Source organism: Acyrthosiphon pisum, chromosome A1 (genome assembly GCF_005508785.2).
Source record: "Acyrthosiphon pisum isolate AL4f chromosome A1, pea_aphid_22Mar2018_4r6ur, whole genome shotgun sequence".
Taxonomy (NCBI): Eukaryota; Metazoa; Arthropoda; class Insecta; order Hemiptera; family Aphididae; genus Acyrthosiphon; species Acyrthosiphon pisum.
The window spans coordinates 87,664,818-87,679,561 of NC_042494.1; the positions used below are offsets into that span (position 1 = coordinate 87,664,818).

Here is a 14,744-nt window from a genome sequence, read left to right on the forward strand (position 1 = left end):
TTAAGTGTACTATTATCATACTAATGTTATTTTAATATGTCATTTGTAAATTTGTTTGACCAATTTAATGTAATAAAAATAATAATAATAATGAGCATTACTAAAATATCAACAATGCTAATGTGATGGAGTATCATCACGATTATTCATCCATGACCAGTGTTGTATACAATCTATCGTTATAGACACCACAACGTTATTAACATGTCATTCAGTGACACGAAGCTGCTAGCTGCACAAATGCCAATACGACTAAAAGCCATAGGTCATACAGTGATTTAAATGCTATCTAATAGTGGCTTTATATAATATATATTAAGAACCGGCCTTTACTTTTCGTTTTTATTATTACTATTTAGTATTTTATACGACACATGCAACGATAAAACAATTCGCGGACTTGGAATCAAACAATTATGTATCAAAAAATTGATATTTTTTTATCTGTTCAGTCAAGATTTATTTTTCTCTATTTTTTAGTCTTAGAAAAAATTTAATTAAACCCATATTTAAAAAGTTACCAGAAACCAAAGTTTCTATGTGATCCTTATCCAAACAATTTGTTGGATACTTGGATACATAATACATTGATAGTACATTTTGTTTTAAATTTATATTTAAATCAAAAAATCTTATCTAATAAACCAAATAGTTATTAGAAACAAAAAGTGTTATCAGAAATAAGTATATGTAAATATACAATAGTTATCGTGCATTTTTGTTGTTGTTATTTATAAAAATTGGCGCATTTCACACGCGGTACGTCGTCGCGTCGATGGTACTAACATACCGAATAAAGGTATGCTACCTTAGATGACCCGGTCAGTAGCCATAATGATGCACAAAAAAAAACACATTGTTAAAATTAAGTTAGAACAAATCAATTCATTTGGAATCAATATGTTCTATCAATAGAACGTTTCATTTAAAAAAAAAAGAATTGGGAACAAAAAGTTCTATCAGTAAAACTTTTTGTTTCCAAACTAGGAGTTTTAAAGTTATTTAATATTTTGAGTACTTTAAAGGATTTATTTTTGCAATACCTATTAATAAATTGATAGCACAAAAGTTTGTGGATTTTTTTGATTCCAAATGTTTCAAAATCACTTAGGAAAAAATACGTTATTTTAATTTTTGAATCTTAAAAACGCTCTATTGAACAATTTTAATATTGTCACATAAAACTCTTTGATTCCAAGCCTGCGAATTATAATTTTTTGATGTCCGAAAAGCGGAAAAATAATACGTAGTCGCGACTGTGATGTACCTAATTTGCATAACCAAAACGCCGTGTGATCGATAAGATAAAGTGGGTAAAATACATATTACTAAATAATTTTATCATTCCAATGCAATACAATAAATTATTTGAGAGGAATAAAATTATTTTTGAAAGAAAAAGGCTTAAAAGCTTATGTCTTAGGTTATAGTAATTATAGAAAAATCGTATTATTTTCAAATTACAAAAAGTTTTAAGAGGACGCTATCCATGCATTGATTGTTGTCTCCGTGAGTCCGTCATACACACGTACGACATAGAAAATACATTTTTGTTCACTAGTTTCAACAGAGTACTGTTAATTAAATTTAATTTCTTTTTAGTTTTTATACACGTTTAAATCGGTAAACTATAATTGATACACTCCACAAAAAAAAAATCGATTTTGAAATAAATGCCAACAATTGGTGAGCAGTTTATTATTATTTTAATTTTAAGGATTCTGCGCGTGACCAGTTTTTTTCTCAAAAACATGCCTTACAGAAAAAACTCTCTCGCCTCGTATTATAGTGATCTGATTTCGATAATTTTTTTTCTTTTTGAAACATTTTCAATTTTCAATTCAAACACTTCTTACAGGTCGCATTGGACATGGATTTTCAAAATTCTATTTCTAAATCATAAAATTCGCGATTTTGAATACGACCAATTTGCACAAGCTTTTGTTTTTTTTTTTTATTACGTTCGTTTAAAGCAACGAAATTAAAAACCGAAGTCCAATGCGCCATGTAAAAAATTATCCTCTTTCTAACGTGTGACAACTCGAGTCATATTGCTCATGACCCGAGAGTCAGGTGGTCGTGTCAGGTCGCCAACCACGAGCCGAGACCCAAAAAGTTCGGAGCGCCGTGGATTTGTTATATTTTTTGTGCCAGCAATGAGGAAATCCTAATAATAATAAGAGAAAAGCAAAAAATAACACACTCTTTAGATAAAAATATCGTTATATTATTTTAAGGTGGGCGCCGAGAAAGCCGTTGGCATAAAACTCGGACAGTGATGAATAAAAAACATAACACACACCGTAATAATAATAATAGGTTCTAATAATCGGCCAACATGGCAATAATAATAATAATAATCGGCCAATATGGTAATAATAATCAGCCAATACGGCAATAATAATAATAATAATAAGAGTTATAGGGATACCGGTCACGGTGTAAAATATATTATGTTTAAAAATCGAGGTAGGTACATTACCACCATGGTCCTATATGTGCCGTCCGATGGCGCTACGGCGATTGCGGTATTCTATTCCAACATTATGCCTGGACCGGCGTATAGCGAGAAGTGTCGTCCGTCGGCTTAGTCGGCCACAAACGCACTAAAAAGACGACGGGTGACAGAGACAGTGGGAGTAGAGAGACAGACAGAGATCATGTGGAGATGTAAATCAATCGGCCGATATCCCTATACACGGTATTAATCGGCGTGGCCCAGAAAATGGAGACGAAAGAGGGGAGCGTGTGTGTGTTTGCCGCGCGGGTAGGTATTGTCGTCGATCGGCGGACTTAGACCTACGGGACAAAGTCGTCATCGCGCGCACGCGCAACATTATATTTATCTCCGCAGCCTAATGTGTACGTTTGATGGTCAAACGGTCACCCAACTCTGATCGTCACAAAGGAAAAGAAAATTATCATGCTACTGTACGATGCTTGAGGGTTTTTCCTATAAAGCGTGTTTTGGAAAAAAATTACGCTTTTTATTTTTGGTTGGCGTGCCGTTTACAATATATTGTTAGACGTTAGTGCATATAGCGTGTGCGTAGATAGCCCAATTGCCGCATACAATCGCATTCACACTAATCATCATATGACGACTTACACATGGGCACATGGCCCGCGGCAACGGAATTGCATATTGCCTAAATATTTCCTAAAGACACACGTGCAGGCCCGTTGTAGAGCAGACTCTGTAGAATTATAAAATAAGTACTATTATTGTATGTTTGTATAATCATAAGACATGACTATTGTCTATTAAATATTAATAATTGATTACTATATACTTTTTCTTCACAGTTACTATTTCCTATATTTTAAGACATTTTATTGGGATTTTAGTGGATTATAAAAAAAAATATTGATTATGTCCTTATCTCAAGGCATGGCGATTAGAGCCATGTTACGGCAGTTTCGAGAGGAGTCCACTTCTGTGGTATCCTGGGAATATATAAACAGCTGGACCTTGGGCTAAAATTTTAGCTTCAGTCATGTTCTTTTACACAGTTACTTTGCTTGTTACTTTTTTCTTGTGCCATTGCATAATTTTGGTGCATTCAAATTGTTGTTATAGTCACGTATTAACTTCAAACATATTTTTGATCATGCGCGTTTGCAAATGACGATTGTTTCTAGATAATCGTATCTTCTTAACATAGTGTTGGCCATCCTTTTTTATTTTACGCTCCACAGTAAATTTTCAAAATTCTCACGCCCGCGAACGGTCGTTGTCCGTAAAAAATAGCCACTTTTTATATCTAAGACTCTTATTAATGATTCGCCTCAGTCGGATCATAGTAAAAAAAAGTTATCCACTTTAAACAAAATCTTTCTTCGATACAATACCCCTACCCTTAGTAGGTATGGTAAGAAAAAATCCTAAATACGCCACTACTACGGCCCTACGATGATGCGTAAGAGTTTTTCATGTAAAGCAAGTCGATATGTTCGCCTATATGCTGTTCGTGCGTAGATACCCAGCCAAAACCGTGCCTATAATAAAAATCATATATTTACACTAATCATTAAATAGAGGATGTTGAAAACTTTTGAATTTTTTTTTCCTTTGATCCAATAAAATTCTATCTTAACTAAAAATTCGTCTTGTGCTCCCTTGGATTCAAAATAAACTAATTTTATTTTTTTTTTTTTAACACCATATTTTTTATATTTATTCGATATTTTTATCATATTATTTTATGAAATTTGTTGTAGTTTTTGTAACGTAGGACATTTTTCTTAAATTTTAGAATTTTAGTTTTTTTTATTTCTATTTTAATTTTTAATAATTTCATATTATATTTTTATTCACTGTAAATTAAACTTAAAATCTAAATGGTTTTTACTGTCTATTAATTTTTCAATTCATATTTTAAATTACTCTGACACCCATTATCACATCCATATCTCAAATGATAATTATTTTTTTCAAATTGAATTTTTTCACTTACCTATTAAGTGGACGCTATACAACTATTTGTTGTCTCCGTCTTACAAGCGCATAACATAGCAAATTTACGCTCAACAGATCATGTTTAGCTCCGTTAGTTTAAAAACTAGAGTGAACGACCCATTATGAAATTTGATGGTAGTTCTTACCGTACGTACCTATACTGTACGTATTTGTGGGTGGGTTTTTTACGCACTTAATTTTTTAGAAATTTTTGCGTATGTAATATAACGCAAGTAAAAAATGTTCTTAACTCAATTAAAAACTGAATTATCGCTAAAACCCCACATACACACACAGATAATGTTCTTACCATCAAGTTTCATACCACGTCGATTCACTCTGTGCAGCGTCCTCTTAAGAGGATATCAGAGCATTATTTATGTTTTTTCTCTCTAGCCCACGCGCAACATAGACTAAACAGTAAACGCATTTACACAGAATATTTTTTTTATGTTTCAAGTAATCCTATAGAGTAAAATTTTAAATTACCCATTACAAAAAAGATAGAGAATTTTTTGAGGGAATAACATCGATTTTATGTTTTATTGTTATTTAACTTTGTATACGACCTATTTCAAAATAAACAAATAAATTTTGTAAATTTAAATTATGTTTAAATTGTTATGAGACAATAATTAGACAAATCGATATGTCAAAATATTATTCTCTATCTTTTTTGTAATAGGCAATTTTACTCTAAGATTACTTAATAAAATAGAAAAAATAATTATAGGACGTAAAATGTAAATGCGTTTTGTCTATGTTGCGTGTGGACCAGAGAGAGAAAACGAATTGTGCGCTGACATGCTCTTAAGTATATTTTTTGGTAATTTTTAAATTTATTTTTTAGAGATTTTAAAGAATTTTCCCATTTGTTTAAGGGCATTTTTGTGTGTTATTTAAGTCATCAACTACCAACATGACAACCTCCTAAATCTACCAATCATCATTGAGAACTAATAGAGTAATACATCAACTGCCATGGGCGGTGGGTCAACAGAATTGCATATTTCCTAAATATTGCCACTTTATTAGTGGGTTAGGTGGTTAGCAGCACAGACATAAAAATATTTATATTTATATGTACATGATTTAAGATACAATATAATAAATAATAATATATTATAATCACGGACATTATAATAGGTACCCATCTTAATAAGTCTATAATCTATAATTGTTATGGTCCCTTCAAAATTTAAATCCAGTGTTCATTTACAACGTCCTTGGATTGTCGTGTTATCGATAGTTCATAAAATTATTCGATTGTTGGAAAAACGAAACAACGAAACTAACCTCAAAAATTAAACTTTTGAAAAACAAACGGGTTAACGTTAACGGAATTTGCTGTTCGGACGTTCAGTATTCACTATTTACTAATTGCTAACATTAGTAATTTGTTGTTAAACGTATTTTTTTTTTATCCACCCAACACATTTTTTTGCGATTTAGAATTCGGATTTCAAACTTAGGTTGTCATTGTCTAAACCACGTTTGCCGTTTACGTGTAGTTCATCAAGAAAGATAAGTGCTATAATCCAAGCAGTGAGTAATATTCCATTATTAAATATTCGACTTTATTACAATGCGAACAACAATATGTATTCAATATTTTTGTTTGCTCTTGTACGAATCAAAATCTTGATATAGACACTCCCTTGAAAAATAATAATCATCACGTAGTTTACTTATAAGTACATGTGTTTTTTTTGTAAAAGATGATATTATATGTAGATATATAAGTACGAGGTACCTACCCATATTGCCATTCTGCATTTAGTTTTTTAATGGATAGATTATGAGATATATTAGTTAAACGAGCATCGTGTTTGAAGGTGGCTTGGCGATGTTGAATCAATGCTACTACCTGTATAAATAATGCTTACGTATTTTTTTTCAGATTTAAGAACTACAAATGAGTACTGAATTTGTCGAAGGATGGAGAATTGCTCAAACGTTGGGCGAAGGAACATTTGGCGAGTATGTTCAGATTTTAATATGTACATTATTATACCATATCAAATCTGTCTGCTATAATTTAGGTAACTCTGTATTGGATTTAAATACAGGGGTTCATTGATTTATTTGAATTGAAGTAGGATTACGCGATTTCATTGGTCTCATGTTTAAAATAAACTAGAGACGAGACATAGCCAGTGTGAACTGTAGTACCTATTGCTTATAGTTTTTTTCAGTTTTGATACATATGTTTTGACCTGTTTTTATGTTTACATATTATACTAAATTTGCATAGGATTCTCAATTCCATATTTTACAAAGCACTGTACTTTATTCCTTGGCATTTTAAAAATATAAATGTAATTAGATGATAAATAAATCTCCAAAAAAATAATAGGTACAATATTTTTTATTTCTATTTTTAATAAAATAATTTCTGTTATTTTATTATTTGCTACATAATATCTAATATATTCAAAGTATACCTAATATATAATCATTGTATTCATAATATGTTTTAGAGTAAAACTTTTGATAAACCGAAATACCAATGGCACTGTAGCTATGAAAACAGTTGATTTAAAAAACTTTCCTGATGCACTGATGATGGTAAAAAAAGAAGCAGCTATACATTCTCGATTGAAGCATTCGAGCATTATAAAATATTTTGGACATCGTCATAGCAAAGATCATTATTTTATATTCTTAGAATATGCATCAGGAGGTGAACTGTTTGATCGAATTGGTAAGTTAATTAATATTTATATTTTATTAAATTGAAAGTAATAAATATTGTTTGTAACTTAGAACCGGACATTGGAATGCCTCACCCGGAAGCTAAGAAGTTTTTTAAAGAGTTGCTTGCTGGAGTTGTATGTTTCCTGTTTTTATATATAAGTTTATATCTAAACATGTTACTAATTATATTATATTTTTCTAGGAATATTTACATAATAATGGTATTGCTCATAGAGATTTGAAACCAGAAAATTTATTATTGGATGAACATGGAAATTTAAAAATAAGTGATTTTGGATTAGCAACTTTATTTTTATGTGGTGGAAAAGTAGGTAATATTTATTTTGTACGTGTTTCTTTTCATGTGAATCAGCTAATATATAGAATTTATTTATTATCAATAAAAAAAATATGTATATAATACAAATTAATAATAACCTATTTATTATTAATATTCACATTTAAAGAATCATTTTGTGCTTATATTTTTTTTTTTTTGTAATACCCATTAAAATAATTAAATGTATTTTATTGCTTTATTTTAATAGCGGCGTAAACTTGAAAAGAGGTGTGGGACTCGACCTTATTTAGCTCCTGAAGTTCTGTCACAGTTACCTTATCAAGCCGAACCTTCTGACATTTGGTCATGTGGTATTATACTCGTTTCTATGCTTGCTGGAGGTAATTATTTTGAATAAACACTAATAAATTACTTACATTAATTCACTAATATACTATGGTAATTCATTAATGTGTCAATGTTGATCTCTTTGGTACTTTAGCTGTAGGTATATTTTAAAGAGACGCCCTAAAGCTTCTGTACCAATGTTATTGGCAATTGATACTTCATCTCTATTTTTTATAGTTAATACCTAATTTTAATTAAAATATTAATTAATAATTAAACAGTGTGTCCTACATATAGAACAATATACCTTACAAATTACCTCAAATAAAATTCTTATATTTTGTTAATAGTAGGGAATGCTAATACATATTTTTTTAATTTTAATATCTTGATCAGATATCTGTTCAGTAATACTCCCACCCACCACTGAAAAGAAATATTGTTGGCGTAAATTGATCCAATTAATTTTTATTTGTTATAACTCAGGCAATTTAGAAGGTACATAAACAAAACATATTATCCAAAATATGTTATCCCTAAATCTATAAAATATAATATTTTAGTATTCTCTGTTATAACCAAAATTCCAAGTAATGATTAATTCTGTTACATCTTAAGTGGAGCACACTGTAATTCTACATATAACTTTATTTAGTAATCTTTTGATTAAATTCAAACACAATATTAATAGTTTTAATATTGTGTTTAACTTTAAAATTGTCAGTTTAAAGTAAATTTGTTACTTAAGATTTACCTAAAACTTTAATACTGCAGATTTCTTTTTTATGAAAATAGTTATTACAGTTAAATCTTAAACATTGTTTTCCTAATATGAGTGGGCATGCATACATTTACTTTGCATTTTTCAATAACAACAAAATTAATTTCCAATCTTTACCTCTGTTATATTACATAGAAAGATTTAATTATTTATAGATATAATAATATAAATGTAACAAATAACTAAATTATGAATTTTTATGAATTTAGAGTTACCTTGGGAAATGCCGTCAGGTGATGATGAAGATTATAAATTATGGAAGACTACTGATTATGCTAGTCATTCACCATGGTGCAAATTAGATACCTTGGCTTTGTCGCTTGTAAGAAAAATATTGATACCCACGCCGTCCAGAAGATATGATATATCACAAATTCAATCTCATAATTGGTTCACTAAGTCAAAAACATGCGGTACATTTTTATTTAATCAAGCTAATATTACTTAAGACAGAATCTAATACACATTCAGGTACCAAGTGATTTCTGAGTAATTAAACAAACATCAGTAATCTCTGGGTATCTTAACTCTGTGTTAGAATAATTATTTTCAATAGTACTTTTAAATATATTGAAAATGATATTTGAAATTAATATTAATACAATACTATTACGTTTCTTTAGCCAACAAGAAAGTGGGCATTTCGGTTTTGTCTGATAGAGGGTTTGATGATGCCCGTCCATGTTATTCTCAACCCGCTCCAGCAGCCGTGCCATTTTCTGTATCTATTCCACCTAATGAATCCGATATACATTCATTTACCCAGCCTACTCAGGTTGAAGATTTGTTGCTGTCTTCACAAATTCAGACATCACAAACAGTATCTACTACATTAAACGTAATTAATTAATTTTAAGTACAAAAAAAATTTTTTTTTATACAATTTTAACTGTTATTTTTTAGAATTCTATTCAGAAATTAGTCAAGAGAATGACGAGATTTATTGTTTGTTTATCGTCTGATGAAGCATTAGCCACTCTGTCACAGTTTCTTGATGATTTGGGTTATACATGTAAAATCAATACATCTGGTTTGGTATGTTACCTATTAAAATAGATTTTAAAATAACAGAAATAAAAAATATTTCATCTGACTCTAGGTTACAATTACCACTGCTGATCAGCGGTTAGTGTTTAAATCTAATGTGATTCCAATGAATCATCAGACTCTCATGGACTTCAGACTTTCAAGAGGTTGTGGCTTAGAATTTAAAAGACATTTCGTTGCCATTAAAAATGCAATGTCAAAATTGATATCCAAAGGTCCGATGATGTGGCCTGTTGCTATGGCAACCAATACAGTACCATGAACCACAAATATTAATCATATAATATTAATATTATATAGAAGATAATCAAGACTGATGTATAAAAAATAATTTATTAATTAATAGGTATCATTTTGTACGAAGTAGATCAATCTTTGGAAAAGTATTTTAAAAGAATGTGTACAACTGTACGTATGAGTATGTTTAACAATACAGATTAATATTATTTTGTCCTTATTATATTTTTTTATGGTAAACTACTGTGAATTATAATGCTAACTACAATAGTACAGGATGATACAATATATACCATGTTATGGTGTTCATCTAATATTTTATATTTATCTTACGACCAATAGCCTTAAAAAATGACTAGATATTTATTTTATTTTATTTTATACTGTGCACTATAATGGTAATTACAACCACAGTTATGGTTACTACTGTGATTATATCATATTTCAATTTTGTAAACTTGTGAAATATTTTTCTATTTTTTTTTTTTTTTGTACATTCAAGAGCATATTATAATTGAGAACTAATTAATACCATTTTTTTAATTACTTACTCTGTAAATAATCAGTTGTTTTAATTTATTGACTTGTTTGTATTTTATTCCAAATTCATATTGTGTTAGAACTATTGAATTGATAATGAAAACAATAATTAATATTATGTATTACATTTTTATGCTGTTTTAAGACAAATTCCTAACAACACTTCCAAGTATAGCATTTATTTAAATATAAACCAATTTCAATAAATTCAAATTTATTGAAATTATTTAAAACTAGCCGTAACGTAATATAATTGAAACCCAAAGCTTGAGGCAATAACTTATAAGACGTTGCACACTTTAGTTGAAATAATTGAGTGATGTAAGCAATGTAAGTCTGTATGTTATGGCGATTGTGTTGATACAATTTTTCATTGACTTGTATAACTGTGTAACGTAAAATTAATTTTTGATCAAACGACTTAAGGACATTAGATATACTAGATTCATTAAACTTGTTTAACAAATAAAAATGATTCAATGTTCAGTTGGTTTTTAAAAATGACCAATGGACTAATCCAAATATTGTCTAATTATACCGTTATAATAATAATAATTTAATCGCACTTGAATAAGTAAGGTTTGACATTGATATTATTCATACTAGAGGATTCCAATAGGAATGAAATGATAAAATAAAAATGTTCAGGATTTAAGATGATAACATGTATGCAGAAGTTTTAGTCAAATAAAAAATAATGTAGCGAATTAAATTCTATGGAATAAAAATAACAATAATTACGGTCTTCCAACATAAAACGTATTTAATTGTTCCTGTAAAAATATTTACAAGATAGTAGTAGTGCACTAGTGCCATTGACTAATTAATGGTCTACACAATTGATAAGAATACCAATTATTAATAAATTTACAAAAACAAGTTAACATGATAAATATAATATAATATAGGTTATAATTATTTGATTTATAAAAAATAAATACATTTCACAAACATGGGCTACGAGCACTGATTACTATGGAATATAATATGATCATAATGCCTAATTATAAATATTTATAATCGTCTCTTACAAATAAACCTATAATAATCAGTAACAACTAACAATATACTATGGTATTTAATCATGAAAAATGACTAATCAACCATACTAGTTTTTTTTTTTTTTAACAACAGTTTCTTTTTATATTGGACAATTAATTTCTTAATTATGTCTTGTAATTAACATTAATTCTTTGGTATTAACTGACTATTATAAAAAACTATATTATTTTATATGAATTATTATCAAATTGTTTTTTATTTGATATAAAATATTATGCATTTCTTATTTTATTGTTTTTTATTTGTATTGGTGAAAATACAAATCATAAACAATGTTTTAACAAAGAAAATTATTCAGTCTGAACAATCTTGAGGAATGTATATGGCACAAAATAATTGCGTAAAACAAATAATAATGTTGACATTTGTGTATCTGTTTTACAAAATATTTAATTTGTACAAATTATTTGGCAAAACTGGTTACAATTAACAGATCATAAAAAACTATAGTAACAACTAACAATATAACAGTAATTATTTATCTCCAGTGTTTGATAAAATATTTAAATATTATTATCTTTAAAAAGGATCTGTGTAGTGAAAAACACATCACATCAGCTTTGGCACATATATTAAATAAGTGTACTTTTAAATTAAAAGTTAATAATGTTATTAGGAATTATTAATATTCCTTACAATTTTAAAATATAAAATGTAACATTTTAATATTTATTACCTCTATTTACTCTAACACAACTAATTTTACTAATTTTGATCTAACAGTGTCTCACTAAAAAAAAAAAAAAAGCACCGAACAATATAAATGCAATAAATGCAGGAAGCAAAATCAAAAGTTGAAAAAATAATAGACAAACAACGAGCAGTCAAAGATCATTATAAATATTCTGGTGCTACAGATCTGGTTAGATATATTTATAATTGGTCTCCGAATCATGGTCTGGTAATATTAAGGATTGCTCATTGTAGAATCATGTCTAGTTTTCCTTACCCCAGAATCATCGCTTCCCCTAAGCATTTTCTGACTTAAATGCATTGTTTGATTGAAGTCTATTGCTGTATAACTTGGTATCTCTGTAGGGGAAGTGGGCAATGATTCACTCTTCCTTTTAGGTGTGCAAACAGCTATTTCCACTTCAGTATAAGTGGGAGTATCTTTGGGTAACTCAAATGGATCATTGAACAAATCATCGTCTTCTTCGTTGTCGTTCAACATGTTTACATATGAACTCCTTGGTAAAAATGCAGTATCTGGATCCAGCATGAGATCTGGAGGTTGGAAGTTGTTGTTTGACTCGCTACTAAACCTTATTCCATTGAAATTGAATTCATCGTAAACTTTTTCAATTGTATGTGTACTTGTATACGACTGGCCAGAATAATTACGTACTTCAGAAGCGAGATCGTTGACTGGATCTGTTCCACTTTCAATCTAAAATACATGATTTTTTCTTAATTTAATAAAATATATTGATATAACATATTAATATAGATTTATCAGATATTCATGCGTTAATGACAGTGCCATTTAAGAAGTTTTTAGCCATTATTCTTGAATCCTCAAATAAATCCTTTAACCTCACTAGGTACACACTTTTGTATTAAATATAATTTATTCTATAAACGGTAACTAACAAGAAAATTAAAACCTTTGAATTCTATTCAAACAGCATTTTATTATAAATTAATAAGTCATTCCATGCGTTCAATGTTATATTTCTCTCTCTTAATTTTGTTTTAATGCTAGTTAATTGTCGAGATGTAAACGAGTAATAGGTTTATAAAGTCTACCTACTTAATAATAAATAATAATATCATTGCATTCAACGTTTTTTAATCGTACCTGTAATTTTTCTTTGACTGCATTAAAAATATTTTTAGCGTCTTTACTTCTGAACGCAAATATGCCTTGGCCGAATGGAGACGCACGGCCGGCTTCAAAGCAAAACATGAAATCTTCATATCCGTAACGGCGAATCGTGCTCAACGGCCATATAATCGATGGTTCTCCGCTTTTATGCAATATCAGGTTGCTAGTGGCGATTTCCATTTGGCCGTGGTATTTTTCTTTGCCATTGTCGTCTATGTTTATGACCTGTGAAGAAGGTAAATTAATGATATTTTATATTTGTAAATGACTGGTCCAGACCACTGATTTTGCTTTAGGTACTTACTTTGAAGAAAAAAGGTGGCAGGGTTTTTCTGCTGCTGTAAACACAGCCCATTGTCACAATTACATAGCTCGGGTAACACAAATTTTAAACTAGACCTATCCCCTGGGTAGTCGGCGGTGGTTACTTATTGCGACAAGTTGATCAATTGGGAGACAAAAAAAAAAAAAAGAGGAACGCAATTAACATTTAACAATAACAGACAATTAGCGACTTGTCGCTCGTTGGGAGTAGATAGTAAGTTGTAGACTGCAGAGAGCAGATCAGTAGAGCACCACCACTGCACCGGTGTTTACTGTTTTTAATCTATGCCCTATTGTAGACCTCTATAGACAGGGGTCTCCAACCTATGGACCGGTCCGCCAAGCTAATCGATGTTTTAGAAAATAACTATATTATTAATAATTGTTTTTGATTTGTTATAAATTATAATATGGTTATTGAATAAAAATTAAGATATTAAGTAGTAACTAACAGAAAACAAAGATTTTGATACCGTTATCGTTGTTACGGCGTCGATCGTTAACTGTTATCAGCTGACCGAGGCTGTAACACCCCCCCCCCCCCCCCAACCAATGCATAATGGATATTATAAAATAATATTAAATTATGTATTCATAAACGTTTGAAACTATGAACTATGCAATATGCATACCAAAATATTTTAGAGCATTTTTTTTACTTTGATGAACCCGGCCACCTACATATTTTAAATCCCTGTCCACTGCAATAGATGAGAAAAATAGTTAACTTAGTAGAGGTAGGTATTTTTCATACGTTTTAGACCAATAAGCGGTGGTAAATTACTGCACATAGGGGATGTCTGATTTTAATTTTGTATACATGTATAAGCTCTTTGACAAAATATCTAGGTTTTATGGGAAATCGATTTTCAATTTCCGATTTTAAAGAACAGCACGTTCAACGAATTCCTTTTTATAAAAAAAGAACGAGAAAATAAACAAGTTCTTTTTTCAAGGAAAAATAACAAAATTTGTCCTTTCTATAATGTTTTTATTAAAATTATTAATTATACTAGTAATTTCAGTGTTTGGAACGTTCACTAAAAAAATGAATTCGTTCACGTACAGTGCTTAAAAAAGGAACTCGTTTAGGTTCAAATTCATATTTTTTTCAAATGAACACGTTCATGTTCACGTTCTT

At 29.4% G+C, this 14,744-nt stretch overlaps 2 protein-coding genes and 2 non-coding genes across 4 annotated transcripts; 3 read left to right on the forward strand and 1 right to left on the reverse strand.

The window, feature by feature from the left end:
• The first annotated feature begins 5,760 nt into the window (after positions 1 to 5,760).
• LOC100168998 (serine/threonine-protein kinase grp) lies at positions 5,761 to 10,365 on the forward strand. The gene is made up of 10 exons (XM_001951630.5): positions 5,761 to 6,004; positions 6,360 to 6,439; positions 6,940 to 7,163; positions 7,226 to 7,290; positions 7,359 to 7,484; positions 7,705 to 7,837; positions 8,775 to 8,978; positions 9,189 to 9,403; positions 9,469 to 9,600; positions 9,665 to 10,365. Exons 2-10 carry the CDS (start codon positions 6,375 to 6,377, stop codon positions 9,872 to 9,874), a joined length of 1,374 nt encoding a protein of 457 aa, XP_001951665.2. The 5' UTR covers positions 5,761 to 6,004; positions 6,360 to 6,374; the 3' UTR covers positions 9,875 to 10,365.
• On the forward strand, positions 7,924 to 7,987 carry Mir9b (microRNA mir-9b). The gene has a single exon (NR_040176.1). It is a non-coding gene; the product is annotated as a microRNA mir-9b (primary transcript).
• Positions 9,033 to 9,093, forward strand: Mir306 (microRNA mir-306). The gene has a single exon (NR_040210.1). It is a non-coding gene; the product is annotated as a microRNA mir-306 (primary transcript).
• A 761-nt stretch (positions 10,366 to 11,126) lies between the features above and the next one.
• LOC100160119 (fibroblast growth factor receptor substrate 3) lies at positions 11,127 to 14,069 on the reverse strand. The gene is made up of 3 exons (XM_001951619.5): positions 13,584 to 14,069; positions 13,253 to 13,504; positions 11,127 to 12,841 (listed from the first exon to the last, which is right to left on the reverse strand). Exons 1-3 carry the CDS (start codon positions 13,632 to 13,634, stop codon positions 12,359 to 12,361), a joined length of 786 nt encoding a protein of 261 aa, XP_001951654.1. The 5' UTR covers positions 13,635 to 14,069; the 3' UTR covers positions 11,127 to 12,358.
• Positions 14,070 to 14,744: the final 675 nt, after the last annotated feature.